A 15,381-nucleotide genomic window follows, 5' to 3' on the forward strand; every position below is an offset into this window, starting at 1 on the left:
AGCATATATGAATACTAGGTTTGGGGACAAAGAGCTGATGAGGGCTATTACCTCACTGAGCCCTCCTTGCAGCCTCTGATGGAAGCATTCGCCTGACTGCTATGGGAAATAGGATACCAAAGATGATGGACTTTTGCTCTGATCCATCAAGATTGCTCTTAAATCTGGAGGCCAACATTCTAAATAAGGGATAGTGAACCTAATGCCCTCCACAGATGTTGCTGAACTACAGCACCCATAATCCCTAGCTACTGGCAATGTTGGGCAGGGCTGATGGGAACTGGAGTTCCCAGCAACATCTGGAGGGCACCACCTTGGCCAAGAATAGGAAAAGCCAAAAAAAAAAGACAACAGGTGTTCTTAATACACCTTGGCTTGTGTGCCTATCTCTTGCTCAGTCCTTGTTGTGCAGTTTTGGGCTTTGTCCCCTTAAAAAAATTCCCCAGTGTTTTTTTTTAGTGTTTTTTTTGTACTTCTGCAAGCACACAATGTGTTCCCCACCAGAGGTACTATCCCTCCCCCAACACTCAATGGGAAACATTTCTGTGGAATTAAAAGCTGGCAAACAAAGGGAAGTGGTACACTTAAGACAAAGACTCACACAGAGTTGCAGCAGCAGCCTTCTTTATAGGCAGTGCTGTGAATGCTCAAATACAACTTCAAGGTGCTTTGTTGTACTCCAGCACACACTTTGGAGAAGAACTGGTACAGACGAAGATGTTTTGTGCACTGAAAATTCACACGCACCAAGGCAACTGTGACAATCACTGCCAGCACATTCACAGGACAAAGTGCTTTTCGCCAGCTAGCACACCAACAGCAGCTCCCACCTGGTCAGAGATGGTCTTGCCACTATTATCAGCCTGTGAACATCAAGACTTGACTACAGCTGCACATTACAGTGGAATGGAAGGTGGTGGATTCTCCTTCATTGGAAGTTTTTAAGCAGAAGTGGAATGGCCACCTGCTTTATTTAGAACACCTCGGATTGAATCCCTACTAGACCACGAAGCTCACTGACCTTGGGCCAGTCACTACCTCTCAGCCTATCCTACCCAACAGAGCTGTTGTGGGGATTATATAAGAAGAAGGAGAGCCATGTACCCTTCTTGGAGAAAAAGGTGGGATATAAATGCAATAAATCAATAATAATTGGTTTTTTATAAAAAGAAAAACCTGATGAAAGGCAGAATAATGAAGAAAATGAATATGCCACACTAGGGTAACTACACTCTTGGTCTAGACAGGAGCAGAGAACACCCATGGGACTTGGCACCTCTTTCTTGGAACACTTCCTCACTCTCCATTTCTAGGGTGCCAAGTCAGCTGGGGAGGAGGAGAGAAACAGAAGCAATGCCTGCTGACAGCCCCCATCTCCTCCAAAAGGAGCCATTCCTGTGGGCAAGTACAGTATCAAGCACTCTAAAAATAGACAAGCGCCACATTATACTGTATGCTTAAGTTTTACTGCCTGGGCAATGAATGCCGTATTGCTTCTACTAGAAATGCATGCCAAAACCAGGTAACTGTCATGCTCAAGACTTAGCACACTCAGTTAAAAGAAAGAAAGAAAGAAAGAAAGAAAGAAAGAGAAAGAGAGAGAAAGAGAAAAGGTAGTGGTTAGGAGTGTGGAACAAGCTTACCAGAAACCACTATACAGTGCAATGAGAGAAATATTGCAATATGCCATTTGTAAGGGTGTTTGCCACCTACTAAACTTGGTCGCCCTGATGACCTCTATTAGGGAAGAGCAAGGGGGAGTGCAACCCTGTTGGTTCTCCTTGGCCCCTCGGCAGCTTTTGATTCCAATGACCATGGTGTTCTTTTGAAGCCACACAGAGAGCTGGGAGGTGGAAACACTATCTTGCAGTGGTTCAGCTCCTACCTTCAAGGTTGCTCCCAGAAAGTAAGACTAGGAGTTGGTTGCTCAGCAATATGGCTTTAGAGATCTATATGAAACAGCTGGGAAATACCATCCAGGGATTCAGAGTGAAGTGCGGCCAGTATGCTCACAACACACAGTTCTCTCTCTCCATCTGACAGAAGAGGTTGTGAAGGTGTTGGACCATTATCTAGGGACAGTGAAGGGCTGAATGGAGACTAATAAACTGAGGCTAAATCCTGATAAGATGGAGTTACTGTGCATGGGTGGTTCCCATGTCTTACTCATGGAATTAAGTTTATGACCTGTCCTACAGGGCTGCAGTCCCCCTGAAGGCACAGGTTCGTATTCTTGGAATACTGAATTCCCATGTGTCACTGGAGTCTCAAGGGGCTCCTGTGGCTAGGAGTACTTACCACTAGATTGGGCTGATTCACCAGCTGCAGCCATTCCTAGATTGGGACAGCCTGGTCTCAGTTGTCCATGCTAGGTGACCTATCATCTGGACTACAGTAATGCTTCCTATGTGGGCTGCTCTTGAAGATGGTCCAAAGGCCACAGCTAGGACAGAACATGATTGCTAGCTAATAACTGGGGCAGGTCAATGGACCATGTGTCCTGGAAGCACTGCACCAGCTGTCAGCAAGCTACTGGGCTCAATTGGTATTAATCCTAGCATACAAATCCCTAAAAGGCTGGGGATACAAGTAAAGATGCCTTCCCGATTCTCACCATTGCAAACCCTACAAACAGCAGATGAGGCCTTGTTGGTAACACCACCACAGGGGGTTTCCAAAGTTGGTGGTCAGCAAGGATATGGCCTTTTCAGTGTTGGTTTCCCATTTGTGGAATGCCCTCCCTAACAAGGAAAGTCTGTCTCTCTCATTATTGACTTTCATGACTAAAAACGTTCCTGTTTACCCAGGCATTTGATTCTCCTGCAAGTTTAGTAGGGAGCCACCAGCAATTCACACAAAAGGAAGCTTTACTTTTTTTATTTTAAAAAGTGCATTAGGCAGACATACCTGCTCCTCAAAATGAAACGACACCCCCCTAAAATTTTGATGGTCTGTAAAATTTCAACATCTGCCTACGTTTGACTTAACTTGCAACCCTTCTCAACACGGCCAAGTGTTCCTGTGTACCCTGGATGTCTGTAAGTTTGCACAAATAGAACTCAGGTAAGTGAACAAATGTACACCTCTGTTATGTGTACCCAGCAGTCAGAAATTCTGTAAGCATAAGTGCACACACCTGGCTGATCCCGGAACAATCTGCCCGCCACCATCCCAAGGAAGATGCAAGTGTGTGAACGGACAACTTCCTCATAAACTACCAGCAGCCCCGCGTTCTGTGCAAAAGATCTGCCCTGCATCATGAAGTTAACGTCATGCCCCGAATGCCAACTGTTAGGTATGAAAACGCATCATTTCCAGATAATTCCAAGTGCTTGTGCTATCAGTAGGCATAACTATTTTATGCATGACTATATACTTCATGCCCCCACATCTGAGGGAGACAGAGTAAGTATGCCTCTGAAAACATTTCTAAGAATCACATGTTGGGGGAGAGCATTGTTGTACTCATGTCCATAGGCACCTGCCTGGCCACTGAGTGAAAAGGATGCTGGAACAGATGGGCATTTGGCCTGATCTAACAGAAGGGCATTTCTTATGTTTTGATGTGCACATACCCAGCTCTGAGGTTAGCAGGGTGGAATGAATGCATAGCATTTTTTACATTATATGGAAATACCCTAACAGGTTTGTTAGCCCCACAAGTCAGTCAGTGTGCCAAAGTATACTCATATAGGACAGGTGATAACAGAACTAGTGCAAAATTATATGAAACAGAAACAGGCTTGTTTCTTGAACTAAATCTGGCAGATATGAGACAGGAAAGGATGTTTTATCTTTCCACCTAACACAGACTTTCCAGACTACAGGTCTACTCACAACTCAGGCACTCACATGTTTCAATGTATATTTTTGCTGTTACACAGCTGTTTGTGTTGTGAGCTGTATTGGACACGTGAAAAAGCTACGTATAACTTAAAAAAATGATAATGACAGCTGGTTACCTAACCATGAGCAGAACATAAGAACAGGAGAGAAGATGCCCTATGGATCAGATCAGTTGCCCAGCTAGTCCAGCCTCCTGTTCTCAGAGGGGGCAACTAGATGTTCCAACAGCAGGCCCACAAACATCCAGTTTCCAGCAACTGGAAGTTCTGGCTCCTTCCTCCCCAATCTATACCGCCAAACCTAATCCCCAAATTCAGGGAGGAACATTTGCTTTGTACGCAGGTGTTATCAGGCTCAAGACCTGTCACCTGGCATCTCCAGTTAAAGGAGTTAATGGGCCTTCAGTTAAAGTCAGTCACTGGCAAGACTCTCAGCCTGAGATCTTGGAGAGCTGCTGCCAGTCAGAATAAATAATACTCAGCTAGATGGGTCTGGCTCTGTATAAGACCACTTCACATATAGCAGACTAGCAAGCAGCTTAATTAAAGAGCCCTTTTTTACTCTCTGTAAGGGCAGCCATACAGTTAAGTTAATTGCGCAGAGCAAGCCATCACACAGAATGAATTAGTAACTTGAGAGAGATTTGCCACATGGATTGCCCAGTCATTCAAAGGGACCTGTGCACGAGCTGGCACACTTTTGTACCAATCTGCAATCTGTTCACACCATCACCACTTCAGGTTTCCAGGAGATTATGCACACTACAACAGCTCCCTTTGAAAGAGGAAAGCCATGACATTTGCTGAGTGCCATACAGTTTTTGCTAGTGCAAGGTCCTCCTACTGTCTTAGAGACCACAGTGACAGCTACCAAACCATAGCAGTCACTGCAGAAATGCCCCATCTTTATGACTCAATGAGGCAAGCCGTCCCTGTGTTTCCCACCAAAACTCCTTCAACCAAGCCCAGCAGATACAACAGTCTTCGTCAACATCCCCCCACTCCACAACAAATGTTCTGGACTACAACTCCCATCAGCCCCAGCCAGCACAGCTAATGGAATCTGTAGTCCAAAACATCTGGGGGGTGCCAGGTTGACCAAGAAAGGGATATGAGATAGTGAAGAGACATCGTAGACAATTGGAACACACTGCCACTTTCTACAGGTAAGCTGTAGTTCCATCAACACCAGGCCAATGCTCTACCTGAAGCGATTTCCAAGTGTCCTGGTCAGGAAAACTCCAAGTGCAAGAAGAATTAGGATGCCTCTTTAAAACTACATTGGTAAGTCCTTCCCATTTACAAGCAACTGCCTAACAGCCAGGTCTACAACCATGTTATCATGTAAAGGAGGCTATGGGTAATTTTCTTTTTTAGTTATTTTTCACCCACTCATGGAAACCCCCCGTTGTCTCCTACTCAAGGTGTTCAAAATACCCTGGGAGCCAGGTGCATTTTGCTATTGGAGGTGGTCTAATTGTGACTATGTGGAGATTTCTGGGTGCCAGGTAACGACTGAAATCTCCATTGAGCCAGTGTCATGTGCTTCTGTGTTGCCATGTGAATCATGGATCCCTTGCTGGGCATCTTAGTTCCCTATCACCAGTGCAGGGATGGGTACAGATATATTTCACTGTGCTGCAGGCCACCCAAATGGAACTCATGCCTCTGCCTTAAAGGTAAAGGGACCCCTGACCGTTAGGTCTACTCGCAGACGACTCTGAGGTTGCGGCACACATCTCACTCTATAGGCCGAGAGAGCCGGCGTTTGTCCGCAGACAGCTTCCGGGTCATGTGGCCAGCATGACAAAGCCGCTTCTGGGGAACCAGAGCACCACACGGGAACACCATTTACCTTGCCGCTGGAGCAGTACCTATTTATCTACTTGCACCTGACGTGCTTTCGAACTGCTAGGTTGGCAGGAGAGCCTCTGCCTTAGTCCACAGTTAATACCTTTTCCACTGTTGTGCGGTTTCACCTCCTTGCATACTGGGACAAGTGAACTGTTCTACGAGCAAACTACAGTCAAGCAATGTAGCTGAGATCATAGAATTGTAGAACTGTAATGTTGAAAGGGACCCCAAGTGTCATCTAGTTCAACATGCTGGCAAACAGACATTCTGTTGCGGCTACTGTAACCTAGATTTAAGGCACCATTTGGCACCTAGCTTATGTATCTGAGTTTCTAACATTGCCTACTCGGTGTATTCCCCAACAATCACTGCATCTCACACCAGCTCCACCCCCCAATCCCATCTCTCTTATACTATTCTTTCTCACCAGCTAATAAACCCACAACCACAGCCATTGCCATCCTACTTGCCCTCTTGACCTCAACACCACCACTGCCTCCTGCATGGCCTTCCAACCTTCACATGTAGCTTTGGCTACATGGTGTCACCACAAAAACAAGCTGCACCCTACAGTCCTCTATCTGTCCTTTCCTCTCTCTCCCCCACCCCCACCAATTCAGCATGCAGTGGGGCGGGGAGAAAAAGCAACACGGGGAGGAACTTCCCTTCCTGACAGATACACCCTCTTCCCATTTCCTCCGCCCAGGCCTTGCCTCTCCCCCAGAGCCACACCCAGCCCCTTTCCTCTCTTTACTCCAACCCGGACCCTGACAGGAAGCACAAATCACTCTCCTCAAGCCACCACTACCCGATTCATCTCCCCAAAAATACAAATGCACATCTGGCTCCTCCTACTCCCCCCTCCAGCGTATCTACAACGCCTCCCCACTTTTTACTCCAGCCCAGATCCTGACAGGAAGCACAGGTAACCGCCGAAAGTGACACCTGGAGTCTTCTTTCCTCCCCGGTCCCCTCTCCCCCCCACAGTGGCCGCTCCCCCAGGAGGTCTCAGACCGGCCCTCCCCCCGTCCCTCCCCACTTCCAGGACCTGACAGGGAGCGCGAATAACTTTTTCTCTCCCCCACCCAGCCCTCCTCCAGAACCAGATCGGGTCCTGGCTTTTATCCCCCGCCTCGCCTCACCACCCCGATCCTGGCCAGAAGCACAAATAACCCCCTCGACACCCCCCATCACCCTACCAGCAGCCACCGCACCTGGCTCCCCCACCCCCGAGCTGTAACCCCTGCCTGTCCCCTTTTCACCCCAGACAGGGAGCATCACCAACTCCCCCCGTGAGCCCTCCGAGTGACACCTGGATTCTCCGCCGCCCCCGCTCCCCTCAGCAGCGGCCCCTCCCCCAAGAGGACCCAGGCCGGCCTTTCCCTCACAGGAAGCGGCTACCCACTTCCCCACAGGAGTCGCCGTCTTCTTACCATGATGCCTCCTCGGGACGGGGCCTCTCAGCAGTGGCGGGGGGGCGGGGGCGGCTACGACGGCGGCTCTTCAGTCCCTCCGTCCGGCCTCTCCGAATTCTGAGCCAGGCCGCAGCCCTCCTCCACCGCCTCCCTTCTTCTTCTTCTTTTTGCCACTTCCGCCGTTGCCTAGCAGTAGCGCATCCGGGTCAGCGGCGCGCGAGCGCGCGAGAATAGGAACCGCCGCCGCCCCTCAGCTCGTCAGCCAATCAGAAGGCGGCTCGCCGGCCATCGCCAAGTATGGAGCTGGAGGCGGCGCGCGCGGCGCGGGAAGGAGTGGGAGAGACCATTTGGGGTATAAATGGAAAGGGGGAGCAGGCGCAGGTTGTGGGAGGGACCATTTGGTTTAAAGAGGGGAGGGGGATCTCAGAACAAGGGGACACGAAGGGTTTGGGAGGAAGAGTCCATTGGGAGGGCTAATGAGGGGGGAGAGTGAGCGCAAAGGCGTGGGAGAGACCATTATGCTGAAGAGGGGAAGGGGAAATCCAAAGCAAGAAAGGAAGGACTTGGGAGGGAGAGACCATTTGCTAGCTGGAGCGGGAGGAGGGTTTGGGAAGGGAAAGACCAACTGGTGGGTAATAGAGAGAGGGGAAAACAAGAAGTTGTGCGGGGGGGGGTTGACTCAAGATGGGAAGAGCCTGTTTCCCCCTAATCTGCAACATTTACCCAGAATTTAAAGGGAAAGGGCGCCTCCCCCCACTCCCCACTGCTTGATCCCAACAATAATAATAATAATAATAATTTTTTATTTATACCCCGCCCTCCCCAGCCAAGGCCGGGCTCAGAGCGGCTTACAAGCAACAATAAAAACAAGATGAGTGATTACAACTTAAAAACAAAAATAAAATACAACATTAAAATAATGGAACATTAAAATATTAAAATGAAGCCTCATTGCAGGAGAAGGAAAAGAAAAAAGAAAAAGGGGGGCGGAGGGAATCAAATTGGCTCCAATCCAAAGGCCAGGCGGAACAACTCTGTCTTACAGGCCCTGCGGAAAGAAATCAGATCCTGCAGGGCCCTGGTCTCATGAGACAGAGCGTTCCACCAAGTTGGGGCCAGTGCTGAAAAGGCCCTGGCTCTGGTTGAAGCCAATCTAACTTCCTTAGGGCCTGGGACCACTAGGGTGTTGTTATTTATGGACCTTGAGGCTCTCCGTGGGGCATACCAGGCGAGGCGGTCCCGTAGGTACGAGGGTCCTAGGCCGTGAAGGGCTTTAAAGGTCAAGAGGTTCAGAGAGGGTAGACTGCTCCTGAGCTTGGAGGTTCTTTTCCTAAATGTCATGGCTGTTATATTCCTTGGGGAATTCAAAACAAAATAATAATATGAGCCTGCTGGGTCACCCTAAAGAGACAATCTAGGCCCTTCTTCAGTTTTCCTACATCCTAAACCTGTGGGTTTAAGCAGGAGTGGCACTATTACAACTGTGACTGTGAATCTTGAGAAGGAGGAGGAGACTTGATGGAGGGGCATCAGCTTTCCATGCAAAGCATCCAAGATTGGATCCCCAGCATCTCCAGGTAGGGCTGGCAACATCCCTGCCTCAAACCCCAGAGAGCTGCTGCCACTCAACAATGCTGAGCTAGATGAACCAAATTTTTGACTCAGTATGCGGCCGCTTCCTTTGTTTATATAGTCCCAGTAAGGTTGTTTACCAGCAATGAGGAGTTGCACTCCTTTTGTAGTTTTGGGGTGCTTCTAGATCCATCACTTGTCAGAGGCCCAGGTGACCTCAGCAGCTCAGAACACGTTTCCAGCTTTGGTTGATGTGTCCACTATGCCTGTTCCTTAACAGAGAGAGGTTTGCAATATTCATGGCGCTTCAGCGCCTGATTTCTGCAAATCAAGGCACGAGAGTGGGGCAGCCAGCCTCTGCCTTGCTCCATTGGCAACTCTATATACCACCCTACCCTGTCTTCCTATTACAGTGGTACCTCGGGTTAAGTACTTAATTCGTTCTGGAGGTCCGTTCTTAACCTGAAGCACCACTTTAGCTAATGGGGCCTTCTGCTGCTGCCACGCTGCTGGAGCCTGATTTCTGTTCTCATCCTGAAGCAAAGTTCTTAACCCGAAGCAGTATTTCTGGGTTAGCGGAGTCTGTAACCTGAAGCGTATGTAACCCGAGGTACCACTGTAGGTGCTTTCCCCATAACCAGGAAGTGAGACGAGCACTGTAGAAACTGTTGCACTTTCAGCAGAATTTAAAGACATTTCCTGGACAGATAACAGAATCAGAGCTGCTGCAGTACAGTATCTGACGTGGATGGGACAGGGTACTCCGATATATTGGAGCTGTAACAGGAACCGCATGTCCCCGGGGGAGAACTGTTTCAGTTTTTCCACAGACATCACATCAAACACATGGGTCCTGCAGGCTGGAGAGCTGCTTTGATCTCACTATGAATTGTGTTACGGCAGGCTGCTTTGTGGCTGGGAGCAGAAAGGCTGCCTGCTCTCGTGGAATTGGTAAAATGCCCACTGCTATGGATGGAGGACAGCCTTTCTGTTCCTCTATTGTTCCATGGATTCACCCTGCTGCGCCTGCCTTCTGTTTTGACCTAGAGGTTTCCCTAAAATTAATCCCGGTACTGGTGCATGCTGACAGTTCTCGGTTCAAGTCTTTCCCCCTTTCTTCCGGGTTACTGATGCGCACCAGCGCATAGGTGCATGGATTAAATCACATAGGTGCATGGATTAAATCACAGCTTCAGAGAAAAATGTTGATTATAAGAAACAGCTTTGCACCGATTCAGGCCCTGTAGCTCGCTGTTGCCCACACCAAGGATAGCCAAGGTGGTGCCCTCCAGATATCTTCCAGGTTGCTGATGTGCACCAACATATTAAGGGCATGGTTTAAATCGCAGCATATTAAGGGCATGGTTTAAATCGCAGCATCAAAGAAGAATGTTGTTCATAAGAAACAGCCTTGCACAGAGTCAGGTAGAGCCGTAGCTACATGGGGGCTAGCTGGGGTTTTTTGCCCCATGTGACACCTCCAGCCTGTGTGTGTGAGTACGCAAATGCGTAGGGGGTGTGTGTACTAAACTGGGTCTTTGATCCAGGTGAAATAAAGCCTAGTTTCACCCCTGGAGACCATTGATCCATCTAGTTCATTACTACCCACATCAAGGGTAGACAAATTAGTGCCCCCCCCGATGTTTGTTGCACTGCAATCTATGCTTGTTCCCATCATCCTTGACCGCTGAATTACCTTCTCTTTTTCCTCACCTTCCACACACACATCTCAAGGTGACGTTCAAAATGCAATAAAGACAGCTTTAAAAGAACACAGATACACTTAAAAGCAATACTGTATAAAGAAGACACCCGTGGCAGAGACCCATGTATCCAGCTGCGAAGGCCTGTTGGAACAGAAGTGCCTTCAGCTTTTTTAAAAAAATGCAGATAAAGTGATCGCCTGTGGTTTCTTGGCAGGGTTGCTGTTCCACAGCAGAGGAGCAGCTACACCGAAGGCCCTGCTGTGTGTTATGGTCAAGTGGGCTCCTGAGATCTTTTTAGTTTAGAGAAAAGGCAAGCAGGAGGTGACATGACAGCATAAAATGATGCCTGGCACGGGGAATGCAGATACAGAGAAACTTCTCTCCCTTTCATAACGCTAGAACTCGTGGACACCCAGTGAAGCTGATTATCAGAAGATTCAAGACGGAGAAAAGGAAGTCCTCCTTCACGCAGCGTGTAGTTAAACAATGGAACTCACTCCCACAAGAGGCAGCGATGGCCACTGGTTTGTATGGTTGTAAAAGTGGATTAGACACATTCACAGGGCTGTCAGTGGGTAATACCTATATCCTCTGCCTCCACGGTTGCTGGAATACCAGTTGCTGTAAACCACAGGAGGGGAGAGCGCTCTTGTGCTCTAACCCTGCCTGCTGCTTTCCCAGAGGCATCTGGTTCGCCACTGTGAGAACAAAACATCAGCGTAGCAAATATTATTGAAAAGCATTGAAAGTATGCAATTATCTGAGGTTCTCCCTGCCCCCCAGCAGAAGCTTGCCCCCCGCAACTTTGATTTCCTGAAAAAATAACTCAGCAACTTTGGCTGCCCCCCTCCCAACCCAAATCCTGGCCCATGGAACAAGATGTGGGAGAAGCGCATCGACTGGATAGCTCAGCTGGTTAGAGCATGGTGCTGATAACACCATGGTTGCAGTTTTGATCCCCGTAAGGAACAGCTGCAAAGGAGGCTGGACTAGTAGATGATCCTCAGGGTCCCTCCAAACTCTTATAATTCTATGCCTAGATGAGCAATTGGCCTGATCCAGCAGGCTCCTCTTATGTTTAGGAGAGCTTCTTATGTGCAAAAGAGCTTTCTGCGTTCCTGATCTTGATTACTTGGTACTCAGCCTCGTCCAGCTGTCTGTGCTCATTTACCACCCTGTGAGCCTTAAGCTTTCATTCCCTCCACGCAGAGGTCTCCCCCACCCCACGTCCTACAACGCATCGCCCTAGGCGTTCATTCCATCCTCTTTCCCACCAAACAAATGTGCTCATTTCCAAACGGGCCCTGCCATAAACATCCACGTGCATGCAGCTGGTCCTCATTTCAGACCGTGTTCTCTCGGAGGCTGGAGAGCGCAAACATTTTTTGGCCGGTGAACTTAAATGCAAATATTTAGGGCAAAAACGAAAAGCAGCTGTTTGATCCTTTTTATACCTCTTCTTAAGAGCAAATACAAACCCCCGCCTCCCACCACCACCACCCCGGTGCTTGTCTCTGAGCCATAAAAGGGGGGAAAACATCCTTGCCTTGAACTCTGGATGTGTACTAAATAATGATTAAGGAAATGATGCTGTGTGGACTAACGAATCATTCAGGAATCTTTACGGCCTTTTGAACACACATGGAGTACTACCTTCCATGGGGTGGGAGGCAGACTGAATCATGAGCCAAAAGAGAAAATCCTAAGTGATTTTCGCCGACCCCCCCCCCGTACCCTCGGCTTATGGTTTATTTATTTTTTAAGGTATCCTGTTATAAAGGAGAATGGAGGTCCAAGATGAATCCCAGGCAGTGTCTACAAGTTCTGTCATTATGAGGGAGGGACAAAAACTTATATGCACCTTCTCCATGTCATGACTAATTTTGTCGCTTTTTCTCTAAACTAAAAAGTCCCAAATGCTGCAACCGTTCTTTGTCGGGGAGTTGCTCCTGATCATTTTGAGCTGTCTTTTCTGAATCTTTTCCAACTCTGCAATATCCTTTTTGAGGTGACCAGAACTGTACGCTGTACTCCAAATGCAGTTACATCAATGGTCTGGCTCCATTTAAGCATCTTATTAGATTCTGTATCTCCCAGTTACAAGCGTACTAACAAACATAGTCAAAGAGGTTAGCTTGATAGCACTTAACCTGTTCGCAAAGGCACCCCTTTAATAAGGGGTATTTTGGATCGCATGGGCAGTGACAATCAATTCCCATACACACACTTCCTCTCTCTATGTTACAGGAAAGGGGGGGGGGGGAGATGCTGTCTTTATGAGCACTGGAAAGCATTTCATCACAGTGAGCCAGGATTTCTTCTTTAAAAGGGTTTTTTAAAGTGTGTGGGGTTTGTGGCAGATCTCCCAAAGATTCACTGCATGTGGAAAGAAGCCATAACCACCGGCCTTAAGCAAAGGAGAGCTCTCTTTAACTCAGTAACCCCCAAATGTTCAGCTACGGGACAGGTCAGATCCACACATGACAAGGTTTCCCGTCCGTGCTTTAAGATCAGTCTCTGAGGCCCCACTAGCGTTAGATTGTAGTGCGCTCTGGTAGCCTGTAGGTTAGATTACCGCACATGGGGCTACTCCCAAAGGCTGTTTGGAAACTGCAGCTAGTGCAGAAGTCATCAAATGGATTATAATTATTAACTGGGACCAGAGTTCCTTGAAAGAGGGACTGGTGGTTAAACCACTCTGGGATTTGTTGCTCAGTGAGGGAAACAGGAACCCTACTAACAAATCTCAGCTCTACAGTCCCCAGGATAATTTGGGGGAAGCCGTTCCTGTTAAAGTGGTACAAGAGTGCTTTAAATGCATAGTGCGGACGTGACAGAGTGGTTAACTTGTTATTTACTAATCACTGTGAGTGTGGCTTCTTTAAAAGCTTACTCACTATCATGCTATGAACCTGGTTCCCCTCTGACTCCCCTCTTGCCCTTAAAAATTCCTCTCCTTTTTCCTTATTTATTTATCAGGCTCGGCATTATGAAAAGTGCTTGTAAAAGTCATGAGATGGCGGCGGGGAGGATTTGGAAACAGCGTCATCTGATAATAATAAATATCCACAATTGCATCGGATGGGTTTAATTGCTGGTGTGTCCATGGCAACTGAACGGGGGGGGGGGACCCTGACCTTTTGTATACATTTTTTGCTCTGCCATCAACTTTCTTTCCCAGGAGGTGGGAAATGGATTCAAGGCTGCTAATGGAAAACGTCTTCCAGACTGCTCTTTGATAGCCTGGCGACTCCCGGATTAAAAGGCAGCAGACGGAATTCACCGAAAAAAGAAAAAAAGTCAGACTTAGGAAACAATTAGATGGGATGTTTTCCATACCTCTCAAATAGAATTTTGCACCCTGGGGAATCTAATGCATGATGACTGCCAGAGACCACGGGTGGGGGAAGAGAAGTTCTTTGGGATAATCCGATCCATATTCAAGAATGAAATCCTTCTCAGTGAGACTGAGAGATACATTTAAACTGGTATACTGTTGGTATACTACCATGGTTATGTCATCACACAAATCCAGCTGAGAGTAGGCTGTGCTGGAAAGGGTGCAACCAGATTGGCATGAGGTTCCACATGGTGATGGTCCTGTCCTGTGGTACAGGCGGTGTTGCCATGTCTCATGGGGCAAGTCCCATGCCAGGCATTCATGCACCCTCATAACCCTATCCTCCTTCCTTTGTGCTTCCTCACATCAATAATCCCTGGAGATGGAGGTTAATTGGGAGTGGGGAAGGAGCAGAAGAGCAGAAACCCCCACCATTAGAGCCTATGCCATAATTTGTAGGTGGCTCCAACCAGGCTAAAGCTTGCAAGTTGTGTCCACAGTTATCATCATAATTTAAAGGCTCTCTCACCTACCTGGATATTCAAGACACTCCCTTGCCACCTGCGGGAGCTGTGGAGGAGACAGGCAAACCCGGAGACTGCAGGTCAGCCTTGAAGGTCTGGCAACCCTAGGTACAGACTTGGTGGGTCAGTGTTTCTGTCTGATTGGTTACTACCATCAGCAGCCAGTGAGAATAGCATAAGAACTTGAGAACGTCTTGATATTTACAAAATATATGTTTTTAAATGGCATGTTATCACCCTCCAAAGCAGTAATAGTTCATTGTGCATTGTGAATGCACTGACCCAAATTGTATTTTGCATGTTCATTTATAATTATCATGCAGTTTAATATATTACTGGAATATATACTTTTGATTGAATAAAGAATGAATATATATATTATATCATATTATATATATGAAACCAAGAGGCAGGGAGGGTGATAATAATAATAATAATTTATTATTTATACCTCGCCCATCCACGCACACTCCACACTGTTTCACAGATACAAGTAAGGACATTCTTTGTGTATTTGTAACTTCCTTTTCGTTAACACCAACAATTGCAGCTTAATTTGCACATCACTCTTCTCTGCCATCTGTATGTCAAACTGAAGCTAAGTGGAGTTTGCTTTTTTACAAGTAGAGATATTTTTACTGTTTATTTAAAATATGCAACAGAAAAAGTAGGAATATGTAATTGAATGTATATCCTTTTATTTACCCCCCCCCCAGCCCCAGCTAGCTCAGGGCAACATACAATCTCCCCAGTCACCCATACATTTGTTTAATCTTCACAACAACCCTGTGAGGTAGTGTATGCTAAGTTGCTGGCCTTACTGCACCTCGTGAGCTCCATGGCTGTGGGGATTTGAACCCGGAACCACCCTATGCCCTTGCCCAACAAAGTAAACAAAGTAACGTGGTGGGTTTGTTTTTGATCTGCATTTACATCCATCTCTTTGGAAAGGGGGTTTGTAAATACCACACAATAAAACTGACGGGCTGAAGGGCCACGGGTGCCTTCTGGAGACGAAGATGCCCGCAGCGAGGCCTGCAGCCTAGGGGCGTCCTTCATCCTAGCCTTTCTCTTTCGGGCCTAGCCCGTTTCCGCCCCAAGGTCAAGCCTCCGGCCCAGGTTGCT

At 47.6% G+C, this 15,381-nt stretch overlaps 1 protein-coding gene and 1 long non-coding RNA gene across 3 annotated transcripts in view; one reads left to right on the forward strand and one right to left on the reverse strand.

Annotated features, from left to right (window-relative positions):
• The window catches only part of CAPZB (capping actin protein of muscle Z-line subunit beta), a 67,996-nt gene extending 60,693 nt beyond the window's left edge, over nucleotides 1-7,303 (reverse strand). Inside the window, exon 1 of one of the 2 annotated variants that reach the window (XM_082230530.1) lies at nucleotides 7,133-7,303. In XM_082230530.1, the coding sequence (XP_082086656.1) occupies nucleotides 7,133-7,135 (3 nt within the window). In that variant the 5' untranslated portion in view covers nucleotides 7,136-7,303. The remainder of the gene's footprint in view (nucleotides 1-7,132) is intronic. The other variant, XM_082230531.1, reaches the window with a different exon arrangement.
• A 100-nt stretch (nucleotides 7,304-7,403) lies between these two features.
• LOC309536568 lies at nucleotides 7,404-14,494 on the forward strand. The gene is made up of 3 exons (XR_014221630.1): nucleotides 7,404-7,466; nucleotides 10,792-13,489; nucleotides 13,574-14,494. It is a non-coding gene; the product is annotated as an uncharacterized lncRNA (long non-coding RNA).
• The last annotated feature ends 887 nt before the right edge of the window (nucleotides 14,495-15,381 follow it).

Source organism: Podarcis vaucheri (assembly GCF_965113315.1).
Source record: "Podarcis vaucheri genome assembly, chromosome: 7".
NCBI lineage: Eukaryota > Metazoa > Chordata > Lepidosauria > Squamata > Lacertidae > Podarcis > Podarcis vaucheri.